Source organism: Amphibalanus amphitrite, unplaced genomic scaffold (assembly GCF_019059575.1).
Source record: "Amphibalanus amphitrite isolate SeventyFive unplaced genomic scaffold, NRLGWU_Aamphi_draft 000408F_arrow, whole genome shotgun sequence".
In the NCBI taxonomy this organism is placed as follows: domain Eukaryota; kingdom Metazoa; phylum Arthropoda; class Thecostraca; order Balanomorpha; family Balanidae; genus Amphibalanus; species Amphibalanus amphitrite.
The window spans coordinates 95,551-113,551 of NW_024881902.1; the positions used below are offsets into that span (position 1 = coordinate 95,551).

General features: G+C 51.3%; 1 protein-coding gene across 2 annotated transcripts in view; it reads right to left on the reverse strand.

Moving 5' to 3' along the window:
- Window positions 1-18,001, reverse strand: part of LOC122390770 (dynein axonemal heavy chain 12-like) — a 158,857-nt gene that overhangs the window by 35,528 nt on the left and 105,328 nt on the right. For both annotated transcript variants that reach the window (XM_043384026.1, XM_043384027.1), the window contains 14 exons: window positions 16,074-16,226; window positions 14,895-15,007; window positions 12,482-12,633; window positions 12,049-12,319; window positions 11,734-11,867; window positions 11,413-11,517; window positions 11,017-11,115; window positions 10,543-10,712; window positions 10,018-10,300; window positions 8,083-8,202; window positions 7,597-7,716; window positions 3,044-3,209; window positions 2,632-2,855; window positions 2,361-2,495 (listed from right to left, as the gene is read on the reverse strand). In XM_043384026.1, the coding sequence (XP_043239961.1) occupies window positions 2,361-2,495; window positions 2,632-2,855; window positions 3,044-3,209; window positions 7,597-7,716; window positions 8,083-8,202; window positions 10,018-10,300; window positions 10,543-10,712; window positions 11,017-11,115; window positions 11,413-11,517; window positions 11,734-11,867; window positions 12,049-12,319; window positions 12,482-12,633; window positions 14,895-15,007; window positions 16,074-16,226 (2,245 nt within the window). The remainder of the gene's footprint in view (window positions 1-2,360; window positions 2,496-2,631; window positions 2,856-3,043; window positions 3,210-7,596; window positions 7,717-8,082; window positions 8,203-10,017; window positions 10,301-10,542; window positions 10,713-11,016; window positions 11,116-11,412; window positions 11,518-11,733; window positions 11,868-12,048; window positions 12,320-12,481; window positions 12,634-14,894; window positions 15,008-16,073; window positions 16,227-18,001) is intronic.

The window sequence follows — 18,001 nt, forward strand, 5'->3', positions numbered from 1 at the left end:
TTAATGACGGGCTATCTGGCGAATGAAACTAACTTGAACAAATCTGCACCAAATCTTCATCAAATGTGTACCAGATGGCCGTCGTGAAAACGGCCAATGCTAGTCATCAGTACTAGTTCACACTCGCACCTTTACTTTCAGCAGCATCGGTAAAATGGCCGGATTAATCCAGCGTTCTACCGCTCAGATGTTGTTGTTGTTGTTACCCGCTCAGATGTTCTTAGTACTACCCAGACAATAATTAGGTGTTAATTTGGCTGAAGCTGACAAAGTGGCATGACGCTCCGTCGTTCTCTTGTTTTGCACACAGACTATATAATGTTTGGTGGCGCGTCTGAACCTCTGAACTAGAGTTGCAAAGTTTTCCCAAAAGGCTGCTACCGGCACCGCCCCGCCCCACAAAAATTTTCTGGGATACCGGCATGCTACCACGCCCCAAGCAAAAAAACCGCCAAATTACCGGCATACTAAAAAACCTGCATTCTTGATTCTAGCTTACCCCTGCAAGAGATGCCACATTTTGGCAGTTTCAGTACCCCTCCCACCCAACAGCCATCCATTGTCCAACCACAAATACCAGCAGGCTGATTTTGGCTGAGTTGGCCCCACAAATACCCACAATTTTGAAACTCAATTCCAGTCTATAACTGTTAAAATATCACCTGTAATCAAAGAAGTATTGCCTACAAAAAAAAAACTATTACATTCATCAAAAAGGTGAGGACAAAAAGGACTTGAATTACTGAAATGTGTTTTTGAAGACTGGACAGTGAGCAGTAATCACATTTACATTTCACAGTTGTTCTACTTTTCCATATTCTCCTAAAATGTTGCAGGCACCAGCCAAATGTTTAAAATATAGATGGTCAAAACATAGATTAACAAGTACAGATTAGGCCATCTTCCTAACTGAGGAAGCGAGATCAACATCTACTTTTTCCTATCCACTATGGCTTGCTGGTTCGTGAATAAGATACGAATCATGTAAAAAAATGTGTTAATAACTCACTGGTCCTGAGAATAGTCACCAAATAATATGTATAAAAACGATATCTTCCATCCTCTCCAACCTCAAGCGGGAACAAACACAAGGTTATCGATTTCGAAACAGATGCGCCATAATAGAGGCTTTTAACCAGCTGATTAAAACGCTGCAAAAAAATGTTAAACGACTGCAAGCCACTGCTTCGTGAATGATTATATTGATAAAAATTACCCAACACAATATTAAATTATAATGAAATCAACATTGTAGTGTAATTCACTGCAAAGAAATTCATCTCTCTTCAGTTATTCAACCAAAAGGGTATATGAATAAATATTACGTCATCAGATTACATCCATTCATTAGGGGAGAGAGAATCTCAAAAGTAAATCCTTGGTTGTCTAATTGTTTGCGCGGTGCGCCACTTTTTGTCAATTTTGCCTGCATGATGGGTTTTCTTGTAAAGATAAGACAAAATGCCAGTTTAAATCCATTTTCATTTAATAATGGGACCAAAGTCAGACGTAGCCTTTTCAGCTGGATTTTCAGTGTCAACTTCTTTGTAGAGTTTCTCAGACCACATCTCATGATCTCAGGAATCAAGGCCAGTTTCCAAACATTGTGTTTTTTGGTGTTTTGATTCTGCCTTTTCCCCTAGGGAATGTTGTCATGCACATTGATTTATTTTATTGTGCTATACGTATTACCTACCATTAGACTTACTAGTTTATCGTGCTTTTGCAACATGAATGAGTATTCTTCCTTTTATAGACCACAGTAGATTCTTGACAATTCTAACTATAACCAAGCCTGTGAATTGTGTGAAATGCTGAGGTCCATGTGTTACCCCTACACTTAGCAATGGAACTTCTACCACAAAATGTATCTTGCAGTGGCTAATATTGCTGTTACTACAATTTGAGAGCCTCTTAGTGTCCAAAGTTTGAATCATTTGCTGATATTTTTTTTTGCACAAAATCAAAAATACCGGCATGCTACCGGCAAGACATGCCAGTTACCACGAATAAACCTGCGGTAGTGAAAAATTACCGGCATGCCGGTAGTGCGGTAGTGAAATTTTGCAACTCTACTCTGAACCTCTGGGGGGGGGGGGGGTGCTCCATGAATGGGGGGACGGCCAGACAGCGGAGCCAGTAAACGATGGATACTGGACACTGGACAACAAGCAAAGGGGCAGCTTCTGAGCCGATAAAGAGGACGCATGGTAACAAAAAACGCGAATGGCTAGCCGCAATGGTAAGCGTGACATCGAAATGGCACCTACACAGTACTCCCTACTGACGGAGCGCGGTGCCGGTCACATTGCCCACCCGGCCTGTACTGGCCCGTCACCCCGCCCGGTCGGCGGCCTCACCTTGAGTATGGAGGTTTTGCCGCCGAACGGCTCCCCGACCAGCATGAAGCCGTGTCGCACGATCATCATCTCGTACACCTGGAGCACCTTCTCGACAAACACGTCGGCCGGCTGCAGGTTTCGGGACGCACACGCCTGCCGACAGCAACAGACGAGCGCCGTGACACGGGAAAGGAACACCGTGTCAGATGACCGCCGTACCACGGGGAACCGGAGCAGTAAAACGACACACACGGTACAACCTCTCACCCCCGCGCGGCCCGTCACGCACCTCCTCGATGGCCTGAACGTATTTGCCGTAGTCGGGTTTGGGCAGCGTCACGCCCGGGAACAGGTCGCTGACGATGCCCTGGAACAGCGGGATGTCGTGCGCCAGGAACTTGGGCAGGTTGACGTCGATGATGGAGCGCAGGATCAGGATGTCCTCGCGCTCCTGCTGGTACTTGAGCTTCAGGTTGCCGGCGGCGGCCAGCACGGCCTTCACGGCGCGCATACCTGCCGCGGACGGAGGCCGAGGGAGGGAGCGGGTCTCAGATATACGGCCGGTGGGTGGGACGGCGCGAACATAGCTGCCGAGTATGCACGGAGCGGGTGTCTATTATCCACGTACTACCGTCCGGAGAACAATTTCACGCCCCCACGCGCTGCAGACCCCTACCAGGACGTGCCATGCGCCGTCTCACCGTAGTCGTAGTGGAACTGCGAGGACAGCTGCTCCGAGCACAGCTTGTACGTGGATACAATCTTCACCGACAGACTGCGCGCGTCCACGAAACCGAACGAGTACAGCGAGATCTCCCCAATCAGCGTGTAGTCGGGCACCATCATGGCCACGGTGCGGAACAGCACCTGCGGGACACCGGGGGACACTGTCAGGGACCGGGGACACAGTCGGGGACCGGGGGACACAGCCGCACAGTGGGCCAGGCGCTTCAAAAAAGCGGAATTAAATCATTGAGCACAGCTGCGGTGCCAAAAACGATTCGTTACAGGGTAAAATATCATGCTAAAGCCGAATCCGATATCCATTTTCAAATTTGATTGGTTACGCTAGGTCACTGACCTATGACGTCATTATTTAATTTCTGCGCTGCACATATGCCTGGGACAGGCGGGCACTATGCCGCATTGGCCGCGCGTTTGCAGTCTTTTCATGGTTTCAAGCGTTCAAACATGTGATATGATGTTGGTCCCATGCATTAGGGTGGGTGTACTGTAAAGGTCACCTGAAGGTCAGGTCAGGTCATTGACCTTCGATGACCTCGGTTCACTTTTTCGAGTTTTACATGTTTCTGGGCTAGTTTTTGGAGCTGAATTCGAATTTAGGAACCATTTGAACATTTACGAAGTAGTTTTGGTGCCTTCGTAACATGTTACGAAGCTGTCAGAGGCGGGTTGACACCTACTACGAATACCCGGCAGGACCCATACTGGTTGACCTGACCTGAGCTGACCCGACCTGGCCTAAATGCATGAAGATATCAGCTGTGATCAAAACTAACATGATATTCGTGATCAGCATCCCGAAAACACCCTTAGCAGCCACACTATACGACGTCCTAACAGGTCCCGACTTTCGGCTATTGACCTGACCTCAGAGGTCACCATTTGACCTATGACCTTAAAACCGGGTACCGTTGGCTTCGTCTCGTGACGACCTACACGATGGTTTTTTCCGCGAGGCTCTAGCTCAATTAGGGGCCAAACGCGAGGAGGGTCGCATCCCCCTGTGCCGTCGAGGGATGCAAAACGGCCTATGCCGGCGAGGGTTAAACCCTTATTTGTCCATTTCGCGCAAAAATGCGCAAAATATTTGCATTGGGCAGCAAGCTATACACCTTGAGGAAAGTCAGGCAGCAAATATCTTCGTGTTGTTCGGTGACGTTTTCTTTATATCCTTATATAAATTCATTGCGTCGTTGCACTACCACGGTTCCGAACAGGCACTGTAAACCCCACCGCTACTAGTAGGGTAAGGGCGGGTAAGAGTACGCGGGCGATAAGAGTACGCATCAGCTGTTTCGGTTGCTTAGCAACGCGGGTTTGTCGAGTTCATGAAGTGACATGAAGCCGCCAGTGCGTACTTGTCACCAACGGAACGTGGGCGTTGAGCGGCGACGCTGTTGAGTTTAAGGCGATGAATATCAGTAGGCGGAACTATGGTCAAGCGTACCCATTTTCGGGAACGCATTTTCGTTCCCATGTTTGGGAACGATAAACCCAAATATGGGAACGCCATGTAGGCATTATTTAAAACAAGAAAAAGAACCGTTAAATGACGTCCAAAAAATATAAAACGATCGTGAACCGCCTGATATTTGTCTCAATATTGTTGGGAAAGAGTTTGATATTGTAAGGCCCATCGTAGTTTCAAATCCTTCCCCTATTTCTAAAGCAGTCCATCATCCGGGCCGCGAGCCCAAATTTGGGAACGCTCTCGTACACTGGCGCTGCAAGCGTTCCTTATTATGGGAACGGCGTACCCAAAATTGGGAACGATTTCACCGACGCCTTTCAGGGGCTCTTTTCATTAACAAGCATCACGTCCAACGCCGCAAATTATTGTTAACGCAACAATCATCAGATGACCTTTCCGGCAAGACCGTCGCATGTTTCGCCGGGTCTTCTGCGCTCGTATTCCCGTCGATCCCGCAGGGGGCACGCCCCCCTCTGCAGGATTACGTAATTCACAACGCTCGGCGATGCTCAACAAGGTCTTCCATACCTATATCCACCGTCCGCGCCGAGGGTGGAGACATGTCAAGCACCTGTCTGTTTATCACCGATAGTTGACGAGCACAAGGAAGTATCCAAAAATGGGAACGCTGAATATGTTACACCCTCAAAACACCTAGTCCCAATGAAAATCTAGTTTTTTCTTTCTTAATGAGTGTAAGTGGCAAAAGGCCTGGTAGGATGGGCACGAGGAATGATCGAAATCAGCATAAAAATTATAAATAAGCCACACAGAGCGACCTATATAAGAGAAATTCCCCCAAAACGATCATGCTTAGAAACACGGAAGACAAAAACCACGCTCATGACGCTCCTTATAAAACAACGCTAAACAGCTAGAATCCAAATAAAATATGTCTTTCCGGGCTGATAAAATACAGCTGAATAATTTTAAACCACTGAAACTGAGTTTACAACAGTAGTTCGGTAAATTCACTCACGTTCCACGCGGTTATGCACCCCGACACCAAAAGTCAACAATATTACCTCGGGACCGTCCGCGTGTTTGCTTGCGTATGTCAGCATCTGGTGTCGCTAGAATGAAACTTCATAACCAGGCGAAAATTATTATACTTGACCTTAAAATGTAAAAAACACCTCATTTTCCTTAAAATTGCATGTTAAATGTAGTATAAGCCATGTTTACTCCGTTCTGTCATTTTCAAAAAATCATTAAAAATATCATTCGACGGTCAATTTCCTTGTTCAACGGTCAGATTAAAGATAAATTTATAGAGACTTAGTAGATACTTAAATTAGCGTGCACTTTTTTGAGACGTGATGCACTAATGAGTTTTAGTGGGCGAACGGCCGGAAAATTACCTTCCGTTCTCATAAATGGGAACGCCCGTTCCCATATTTGGGAACTCCGTTCCCAAAAATGGGAACGTTCCTATATTTGGGTACTCATGACCATAGTTCCACCTACTGATATTATTTTCGAGCGTTATGATATTATTTTGGTATGGTACAATAATTTTGATACTTGGCAGTTGAGATGAGGTACATTTCCGTGATTGTTGTGGGAAACTTGTGAGGTTATCTGGGGAAATACTGTGCAGTGCAATATTCTGTTTGCGAAGTTTTGCACAACGTTTCGGGGTTGTTTTGTGAGCGAATTGCATGTACGGTAAGAGGACGCACTGTTCAGGAGGGTAAGAGTACGCAGAATCATACATTAAATCGAATATACAGAAATATAAAATTATTAATCTATCGCTCAATGACGATTGTTTTGTAGGTATGTCATCAATGGAGCACTGTGATGCAGATGCGTATCCGAAATTCTTCCAAATACGAGTTATTCTCCCTTTTGATTGTACATTTTTTTTTTTTAGAAACACACGACATGATTATTTCCTGATTTATAGACTTGAAAGATTTATTTTATGTTTTTCTTTTTGGATACTAGAATTAACTTAAATGCCTTCTGAGTTTGAAGTTAAGCTTTTGGACAGTACAAACTGCATAGGTGTGTGTTCATATGCTTGCGTACTCCACCCGCCTGGCGTGCGTACTCTTACACAAGAAGTAGGAAGAGTACGCAACTGCAGCGGTTCAGAAAATGTCAGTTTTAGACCACTTCCATTTACGCTGAAGGATCGTTGCCCCATGGGTTGATGGCTAATTCAATGAAGTTTAATATTCTCTATTTGCGATTTCTTTCTTTCAAATATTAAACAAATGAGAGCAAGAAATCCACTAAGTGCGTACTCTTATACGACTTCACCCTAAGCATGAAATAGTTCCCGGGAACTTGAGTACGAGAAACATGCGCAGAAATACCGGCTGTTTTTTTTTTAAAGCTATTTTGTACGGAATAACTTTAATGATTTTACGCTGAGAGCTTTTGAATCGGGGGAACGTAATATGGTACACAGCAGTCATTTCCATCTCCAGTCGGTAAGTCCTACTTTGCGACGTTATAGCATTATCTGCCTTGACATTGGGGAAAGGAAACTTGCTTATTCGGAAACTTTGGACATTTTTACAATACTCTATCCCATAATTACAGGAATTTCACCGAAGTTGATTTTCGACTTAATTCCGCTTTTTTGATGCGCCTGGCCCACTGTGAACCGGGGACCGGGAGACATATAGTCAAGGACGGGGGACACAGCCGGGGACCGGGAGACACGGGGGGACACCGTCAGGGAGCCAGGAGACACGGACACGGGGGGGGGACACAGTCGGGGACCGGGGACAGCGAGCTCTGCCAAGGACTAGGGGACAGCATCAGGGACCGGGGACACCGGTGGACGCCAGTACCACTGGGCCTACAGCACCTGTCAGGGACCGGCGACGCTCGGCTTGGTAGGATGTCTGCGAACATGCAGGGATGACGAGCTTTCTCGGCTATCCATGAAATAAAGACACATCATACTTTAGATTGCACTGAGATAGATAACCTCACCGGCACCACACTCCCGCTTTCGGGCAACTCGCACGTCGATAGACGGACTACAAACGTAAGTTCAGTGACCGGGCGCACAGTACGCACCTTGAGGTTGTCGGGCAGCTCAGAGCGTCCCGCGTAGCCGGGGTTCATGGTGATGCAGACGTAGCAGGACGGGTTCAGGCGCAGCTCCGTGCCCTCAAACACAAACGTCTCCACGCCCGCCTGGCGACACGGAGACAAAACATAGACAACGCACGCACATAGTATATGCTTTGTGTAGTGGTGAAGACCTCAGCAGCTCGCTGAAATTCAACTGCAAATCACGCAATATGCGAGGTGTGAAGCATAACGAAATGAAGAAGCTGCCATTGCCTCGTGTCCTTGAGAGTCCAGGCTCGGCGGTCCAATCTCTGTGTCAGCGGTCGCTGCTCTCACCTGTACGGCGCGGCCGATGGAGAGGATCTGCTGGCCCCATATTGGAGCCGCCCGTCCGTCGGGCTCGAGAGACACTGCCCTCACCTGTACGGCGCGGACGATGGAGAGGATCTGCTGAGAAACATTGAGTCGCCCGCCGGTCGCTGCTCTCACCTGTACGGCTCGGACGATGGAGAGGATCTGCTGCGCCACCACTGAGAGCACCTCCAGGTCGATCCGGTTGAACTCGTCGAAGCACGCCCACGCGCCCGACGACGCCAGTCCCTTGAAGAACTGCCGGCCACAGGGGGAGGGGAGGGACAGGTCAGCTGAGGCTCGCCGGGCGGAGGGCCGGCCCGGGCGGGCTGCCAGGGTGAGCGGAGCGGGGTTCCAGTGGGGAAGACGTCTCGGAAACAAACTAGAATAATATGAACGCGCAAACGACAATGGAGGCTGGCAAAACACATGCCTGCTTAAATTGAATAGGCGAACGCCGAAACAAAAGCATTTTTTATGCCATCAATATACAGGGTGTCCCATAAGTTCGTTCTCACATTATATTTGCATGTGAAGCAGAGTACATTGCGTTTTAATATATTTGTAACCCCTCAATGTGCTCCTCATTTAATAGGCAAACACATGAACACATGCTGCGGCATGCCAACCGGCATGTTTGGCTGCATAGCAGGCTTAAAGTTAACCCAGACTGACTTGACATGCGCCGTGAGCTCCTCGAGGCTGGAACAGCGCTACACTTCGACGAGCCTAATTTTCAGCATAACCAACAAATTTTTATGAAATTTTGATCCGATGAGGTGCCTGGCATGTGTTCTTGCCACAAACGCCTGTCACAGTCTCCTTGCACCGCTTTTAAGCTTTGCTTGACCTGTGCACTGATGCACTGTTTTGCCTGAAGATGGGCCTACGACCTCTCGGATGCCATTTTCTCCTCTATAAATGTGTTCATACTCGCGGTTCGGGTTCAGCTTGAGGGTTGAAACTCCTCCTAGATATTCTTGGGAAAGTATTATGCTTCCCAAAGCTGTTTCTGGGACACCAATCGCAACCTGGTTAGCGTCTGGACGCCTATAACCCCACCGAATACCGTGACCTTGGCCTTTCGCATGGGAACATAACGGGACGAAACAGAGGCCTCCTCCTTCGCCCTTATGGGGTTGTTTTCGGGTTTGGACGGGTGTTTCGTCTCGAACGTGGACTAGTTAGTCCAGATGACCTGGTTGATGTCCTCAGCCCTTTAGTTTTTTTAGCCTCAGGCATAACGAAACTCATGTTTGGCCATTTTAAGACATTTTTGACTGTTTTGAGCCCTCCGGTAAGCAAAGCTTAAGTCACCTTGAGTTATGTACCCCGAAAGAACACTCTTAGACAGCTGGTAATCCATCCTGAAAAGTCTGCTTACCAACTTTCTAACCCTTTGACCTTTTTGATGGCCACTTTGGCGCCACACAGTTTTGGCCACATGGCTCACTCCTGAGAGCTGACAAAAAAAGAGGATAAACTTGCAATGATTGACTTCCGATAAATCATCGGTGTCACTTGCTGACTGTGCGTCCAGTTAGCGATGGACATTGTCTACAGACTGGTAGGCCTCAATCACCCTTAATCGTCGCGAATGGTCACGTGCTGACTAAATACCGAGACGTACCCGTATTGGAGACCTCTATGTTGCGGCGTTAGTCGTCTGTGTAGGAAACGGGCTCTCTAGCAAAAATTATTTTGTCTACAGAAATTAGTTACTGTGGAGCATATTTCTACCAGCCATGGCAACCATGTAAGCTCAGTAACGAACCAATTTCAGCGTGCCTTTAAGCAAGAGAGCCTAAAAACGTAAAATTTAGGTGAGAACGAACTTATGGGACACCCTGTACATTTCTATCAGCGACAGCACCAGGACCACAGTTTGCACCAGAAGTTAGGGATGACGGCGTAGTGTGTACTGTGTACCCTTCCCTCATCGGGTCCATCCCTCCTATTCTCTTGTACCCCGCCCCTGACTAAGCGCCCCTGCCTGGCCTTGTCTTCCCACTCCCTGCCGCCGCCCCGTCCCCGTCCTCGTTCCCACACCCACCGCCGTGTATAAGCGCGCACCTTTCCCATGGCGATGTAGTCGAGTCCGTCGGAGCAGTTGAAGACGATGCACTGGACGGCCAGCGCCTTGGCCAGGTCCTTGGTGGTCTCGGTTTTGCCGGTGCCGGCCGGTCCCTCGGGCGCGCCGTTCAGGTGCAGGTGGTAGGCGCCGATCAGCGTCCGGTAGCAGCGGTCCGTCAGCGGCGTGATCACCAGCCGCGGCGTGTTGCCCAGGTACTCGCAGGCGTACGGCACGGTGGCGTTGATCAGGCGCACCTTACAGTTCTCCTCCTCCCAGTAGTACCTGGCCGGCGGCGCCGCAGACCCGTGTCAGCCGGGGGCCACGGAGACCAAAAGGAACCGACGGACAGGGAGCAAGCGACATCGCTGGTCAAGTCGCTAGGTAATGTACATTATGTAAAAGAATATGACCCACAGCCAGGATTCATTCGTAGAATTTTATCCACCATGCCGTGGTACCTGATCCAGCCCCCGTACAGTTTGTTTACTATATCTCCCCCTGGAAGTCTAACGTCCGTGCGTCACCTGAGCTGGGCCAGCCACTCGAAGTCACTCTCGGAGCTGACGCCCTTGTCGGCCAGCTCCTGGACCACGTCCTTGGCGTGCACGTCGATCACCACCAGGGCGCCGAGCGTGATGCGCGCCTGTTTGCTCAGCTGACCGCGCACCAGGGCCACAATGTCCGTCATCTGCTCCTGTGGACGCCGCACGGAGACCGCATGGTTAGGTAAGCAGAATACGCCTGGCATGTCCGGCAGCGGCTTACCAGACGCGGGACTAGCAGCGGCACGGTTAGCTGGAGAGAATACAGGCGGGGAGAATAGAGAGAAATCAGGCCCAGCTCATCAGAGCTCAATTGTGATAAAAACGTGATAAATCAAAATAATAAACGACGTCAGTGAACAAGGAAATCGATGTGATCAGGTTTTCTGGCCATGACTGTGATTAGTGCTTTTTGGCTTTGCAGGCCAGAGTCGGCGGCGGCGGCGGCGGACGAACCTGCAGTTTGGCGTGGTACTCCCTGAGGCCGTGCACGCCGTCGTGTATGGCGCGGTGCACCTCGGCCGTCCAGTAGATCTGCGACACGCAGAGGATCACCTGGCGACACAGCGCGGGCCGTTAGACGGGGCGCAGCGAGTACTTCACAGCAGCTGAGCAGTAACGCGACAAATAAAACATGGATGTATTTAGCTCATCGCTCAATGGACATGACCTCTCCCCCATCCTGCCGTCTAACTTGTCCGCCCCACTGGATGACTCAGTGGTATGGTACTACACCAGTCCCCTCCCCAGCCTCCTGTGACCTGCCGTCTGACCTGTCCCGGCCACTCGATGACCCAGTGGTATGGTACTGCACCAGTCCCCTCCCCAGCCTCCTGTGACCTGCCATCTGACCTGTCCGGGCCACTCGATGACCCAGTGTTTGCGGGCGCTCTGTGCGTACGCCTCGTGTGAGACGGCCACCACCTCTCGAACGGAGGCCAGCATCACGTCCTGGACCTGACAGACACAGGGCACAATCTGTCGCAGGCACATCTCAGTGGAGAAATACAAATTACAGTAAACATAAAAACAACATACCATATCGTTCCCGGCTGGCAGTAGCTACTTTTCCACACTGCCCCTGGCCTCAGCGGTGGAGGCGGGGTCTCTCACCTGGAGAAGCCACTTTTCCACGCTGCCCTTAGCGTCTGCGGTGGAAGCGGGGTCTCTCACCTGCAGAAGCCACTTTTCCACGCTGCCCTTGGCCTCAGCGGTGGAGATGACGCTCACCAGGTCCACCTTCTCGCCCTCCGAGCTGAACATGGCGTGGATGTCCAGGGCCGTGTCAAACTCCAGACGGGCGATACCTGCCGAGCACCGGCCGAGGCGTCAGCCACGCTGGTTGCAGAGCTCCGACCAACATTACATCTACAGGATGATTTTTTAGACTTCAGATTGCCTTACAAGAGGCCACCTTGGGGACTCAGCGTTAAGGTATATCAAACTCCTCTACTATCTCGATTAGACTATGTCATCGCCGGGGCGTACCTTCGAAGCACTTTTTGAGGTGGGGCTGCACCCGGAGCGGGTCCTTGGTCTCGGAGAGGATCTCCAGCATCTCGTCGTTGGAGAGGAAGAAGAACCTGGGGAAGAAGAGCCGCTTCTTCTCCAGGTAGGCGTTGAGACCCTTGTTGATGCGGTCCAGCATGCCGTTGCACTCCTGCAGCTTCTCGAGGAAGCCGACCACGCCGGCGGTGGCCAGCACGTGGGCGTCCTTCTCCACCTGGTGCATCATGCTCTTCCAGTGCTTGTCCACTTGCTGCAGCACACAGAGACGATATTGTGGTGAAAAACATACCAGCGTGCTACATATCACACTTTCAGCCGTGACCACCACCACGACAGCTAGTTATTCATAACAGTAACAACTCAAAGGAATGCTCTCGAAGTGACCAGCGACGCGTGTCAATAAGATCCATACCTTGAACAGTTTGCTCTCGTCGGGCATCTGTTGTACGATGTCCTCAGATGAGAAGATGGGCTCCAGGTAGAGCCACTGGGCCTGGACCTTGAGCCACTCGTCGATCGTCTCCTGGATGCGCAGCAGGGTGGCCTCCCACTCGACAATCTCGGCTGCCGGCCGGAAGACTCGGTCAGACACGGAGACCAGGGAACCCCTCAGACAGCGGAGTGGCTCCCACTCGACAATTCGGCTGGCGGCCGGTGAATACGGTCATAGTAAACAAGGGACCAGGGGGCGCCACATGACAGCTCCACCGACTCGGTCAATGGTCACACGTGGGGGGCGCCCGGCGCGTGCTGGCCCAGGGAGCGCCACTGAGCCGGCCGACCGACCAGTCACAGACACTCCCACACCAGCCGGGAGGTCCTCTGACCCGGTCACACACAGGGGCGGGCGCTCGGCAAGTGTCAGCGGGGCATCTTTGAGGTCAGGTCAATGACAAGAGCCTAAGAATCTGTAGGATGTTGATCATAATGAAAAAAGGTTCGGAGGACGACATGGATCTGATGCATCGCGGGAGGCGCGTGTAGGAATAAGGAAAACTTTGGTTGCTTCATGGGATCAGAAATTTCTAACTAACCAGCCTGTTGATCTCACCTAGCCTCCAGAAGACCTGCAGCTTATAAAAGTAAGTTTCGTTGTAACCTACCGATTTCGAGTTTGCTAACGACAAAAACAACAACAGCAATTACACAAAAACAAGTGGACTCCAACAGAGCCCACCCGTGCAACCCGAGTATACCCGTGCAACAATTAAAGGGACTATCCCACCTTCTAAAATGTTGTTAAAACCAGTTAAATTGTGCCCGACTTTATAGATTGGATGACCAGGAACACGGTAGGCATTTATTTTTCATTAAACATCTTAGGCTTCCCATATTCCAAACACAAACTTTCAAATATGTGACGTCACAGCCCAAAATTACCACCTACCCCAGGCCACATTACTGTCATAAAGCTGATTCTTTTTACTCTGTTGGCAGTTGGCACAACAACAAAGTTCAGACCAAGTTTTAAGCGATTTTTCAACGAACAAACCCATTTAAATCAGAATGACTAAACGAGGTGACGTCACACTAACGGTCGCTCCATGTTGAAGATAGGGCCTTGCACAAGGCCCATTTTCAAATGAAGGGAACGAATTTCTTCAACACCAAGAGGCCGCGGGGGTTGCAACCTAGATAGATAGTAGTTTCTGAACCTCGCCGCAAACTTGGCTATCTCAACTCAAACCCCATGTTAAAGGTGGGATAGTCCCTTTAAAACGACCCACAGCCCGCCGAACGAACATATCCATAACTAATGGAGCAGGGAAACTGCTCGAACAGCGGCGGGACTATTGCCTGCGAGGCGCACCATCATGCGCGTCCCCCTTCCCTGTGACCCAATCCCCCGCCCCGTCCCCTCGGCGTGTGACCTGCCCCTTCCAGTCGGCGAGTGACCCGCCCGTCCCTTTGGAACATGACCCGCCCGTCCCGCCGGTGTGTGACCCGCCCCGTCCGGTCCCGCGGCGCGCCCATCACGGTGGGACGGACGGACGGACGGACGCGCCGTGCTCCGTGTCGGCTCGAATGGCCTATCGCGGCCAATGGCAATAAACAGGCAGTCGCTCGCGGCGGTCCGTCGGCGCGGCGCGGCGTAACTTACCCTCGGACGGTCCCCGGTATCCTGGCTCAGACCGGCGCGGGGCAGACGCTCGTCACACACAGACACTCGGCATACGTGTACTACACTGTACTCGGACACACACACGGGCTGATCACAGCCGCTCAGTGAGTGAGCGCCGACTGGGCGCCAATGACGAGCTTTGGTAAAATGTTCAGCGATTTAAATGAGAACGCTAGGAACTCTGGTACAACATGACATTCACAGCATTAGCGACAAATCAAGTTTCATTCAATACATATTTTCGTAAGACGTTGCAAACAATTTTACTCGAGCTGACGATGTGATCTCACAATTCATATGAATGGCACATCGATGCAACGCGAATGCGCGTGGAAACCTCCATTATCTACCCCATGCCACCGGCTGCCTCTGGATGGCGCTGGGCGCGGCGAACTGCGCCACCGGCGGCCGGCGGGACATGCAGTGGCCGGGTCCCGCGGCGACGAGCTCCCCGGCGTCTAATAGTCTTCCAAACCATAATGAGTTTTCCACTTGGCTGGCTAAGCACGTCTTTAGTTAGTTAAGTTCTTGATAAGACTTACAGAGCACACAGCTTGACAAACAATTAACCCTCGCCTCACAGTCTTCATAAAGAGTTGATAAGTCAATTACTGAAAGCTGAGTAAGTGGCCGCGCTCAGGCCGGCTCGGATTTAGCCCGGGCTGCGACTACATACAGTAGGCAGTAGCGCCGGACGACTCACCCTCGAACGGTTTGATGAACACGGAGCCCTTCATGGTCATCGTTTTGACGATGTGGTCGTCGAGCAGGATCTGAATGTCGTCCAGGGCGCACAGGATCGACACGCCCGTGTCTCTGCCGGACCAGAGCACAGATCATACAGTGCCACCGTCACCGGAGGGGTAAATGGACAGGATCGCCACACCGTGTCTCTGCTGGACAAGAGGACGGTGGTATGAGTGCCACCGTCACCGGAGGAGGTAAATGTGTACGATCGTCACACCAGAGTCTCTGCTGGACAAGAGTAGTGCCGCTGGTAACGGAAGGGGCGGAGCTGGGGGTTTCGCACAGGATCCACACGCCGTTCATGATTGTACATTGTGCAATCATGAACGATCCACATGCTAAAATCGCGTGGTGATTACCGTTCAGAGTCCACACAATGAACCCCCCCCCCATTCCGCAGCTATTACAAAGGTCGCTTTGGAGTGACTACGACGATGCGACGTCTCCCAATAGACCTCAATTTGCTATCAACTCCCTACGGTAAAATCAACTCCCTTTGATAAAATCGGCCGCGTCTGACGGAAGTCGCCACCCGGCTTTAGCATCCTGCCGGTGACATCGGACGTGACTGGAGCCATTGTCGGACGCGCCGTCTAAATTCTGCGTGCGGCCCCGAGTCGCTCCGCCGCCGTCGTCCTCGTCGTCCTCGTCGTCGGCGGCGATGGATTGTTTGCTCAGGAGACGTCATGCACACACGCGGCCCGTCAGATGGGCGGACTGGGCGCCACCGGCCGAGGCCACCCGTCCGACGCAGACGGCCGGCGGGCAGACACGGGCCGACACCGACCGAGTACCGACCCAGTACCGACACAGACCGAGTACCGACACCGACCGAGTACCGACACAGACCGACGGACCGACACGGACCGACACGGACCGACACGGACCGAGTACCGACACCGACCTAGTACCGACACAGAACGAGTACCGACACAGAACGAGTACCGACACGGACCGGCGGACCGACACCGACCGAGTACCGACCGAGTACCGACACCGACCGAGTACCGACACGGCCCGACACCGACCGAGTACCGACACGGCCGGCGGACAGACACGGCCGGCGACTCCGGCTCCCCCAGACCGAGAACGGGACGGTGGGGATATCCTTCCACACGGCGGGCCGGGTACTGACCGGTAAGTGCTGGTGCTGAACTCGATCTCCTGCCACTCGGCGATCATCTTCGTCAGCGCCCGGTCGAGGCTGTACTCCTTGGTGGCCGCCGTGCTGATCGACTCGAACTTGGTCACGAACGGCTCCAGGTGCATCTGGATCACCTTCGCCAGCCTGGTGGCGGGAGGGGGCACAAAGCGGGGTCAGGTCACACAAGGGAGCACACAGGGCATACAGGAGAGAGGGCACACACACAGGGAGCACAGAGCACATAGGGCTCCGTCGTTTCCACCCTAAGGATACTCAAATCCTTCTTCTGCACACCTCAAACGCCCTGTTCCATGCTGGACGGTCACCTTTATCCCACATGGCTAGCTCCACCCCAGGAGCAGGCCCGTAGCCAGGTACGGGGGACCGTCAGGAGGCTGGGTGGCCTGTCTACGTGATGGGCTCAGCGGCGACGGCTCACCAGGGTGTCCGCCTAGACGAATGTCTCCCCTAATTCCTAGCATCCTCCCGGCTCTGAAATGGTCGACAGGCCTCTTTTCCTTCAGTTTGAAGAAATTTTGAGTTCATTTTGAAAAAGATGCATTCAATTTGAAAAAAATAGTTTTTTACATGAAGTACATCTTTTCAAATTGAACTCCACCTCTTTCAAACTGAAGGGAAAATGGTCTAGTTAGACCGAAAGAGCCTAACCCAACAAAACACACAAACACACATAGGGCAGCGTCAGGTCACCGCTGGAGATTCACAGGGGAGAAAAACAGAGGTCAGGGTCGGTTCAGGCCCTCTAGTAAGAGCACAGAGGTCACTGTCAGTTCCCGAACAGTCAGCGCGCGGGGCCACACTCGGAGTTCAGAGCAGGGTAAGACCACCGGGGCAGAGGACTGCGTCCAAAGATAGCGCAGACGGCGAACGAGCAAACATTACCCGCCCTAAGACATGCTCCCCAGGACAGCACTCGGGACACCCCGATCGATTCGCATTTCAAAGCTCTCCGCGTGGGCATTTGATGTCGTGCCAAGACCATTCGCTGGATACTGGTATTTACAGCTGCAGTTGGAAAGGCAAGACGTAACCGCACGAATCGTTCCGCCAATTTTACCACGGCAGCTTTCCTCTGGGTGACTCAAATCTGTCAAGTCTGGAAGGTGCCCATTTCGGTACCGTGACCTTTGTTGCTAGCCATATGTGGTTCAAGAAAGCCAGTATGGGTGTCACCGAGTGGCTCCGGAAAAAAAACTGCCTATACCGAAGTGCAATGTTCAAATGATTGTAAATTACAAGATATCTTGGCTCGCTCCGCGTCGCTTCGGCCATAAAAAGATTCGGGAGAAAATTTGGGATCGAATGGTGTTTTTCCGGTGACGATCGGACGTCTAGAAGCTTCGATATTGGCGAAAAACTTGCTGAACTTGCAAAAGTACTTGGTACTTGCTTGGTACTTGCCAAAGTACTCGTTACTTGCCAAAGTACTTGGTACTTGCTTGGTATTTGCATAAGTACGTACTTGGTACTTGCTTGGTACTTGCGAAAGTACTTGGTACTTGCACTCGCCCCTTCCCGTTCCCCCGACTCTACTCTCACCCCTACCCCCTCAGGATAATTCCGGGTTCGTCGGGTAGTAAAACTTGCCACTCTATCCCCCCCCCCCTCAGAGCCATTTGGTTTCGATCGGTTTTTGTCCCGTGACAATCGGTTGTCAATAAGCCGAGATATGCACGGCGAATTATTTCAATCGGCGCCGATCAGAATCTTCAGGACGGAGGTACCCACACTCATTTCTGGCCGTATCTCACTTTTCCGAGATGTACGTCAAACTACGTATTTAAAACTACATATTCTACAGCCGAATCTTCAAACTGGGGGTACCTCAGACCGTGGGAACGACTCGGCTCAGCACTGCCGCACGCGCATTCAGCGGCGGCTTGTCGATTTTTCGAGTG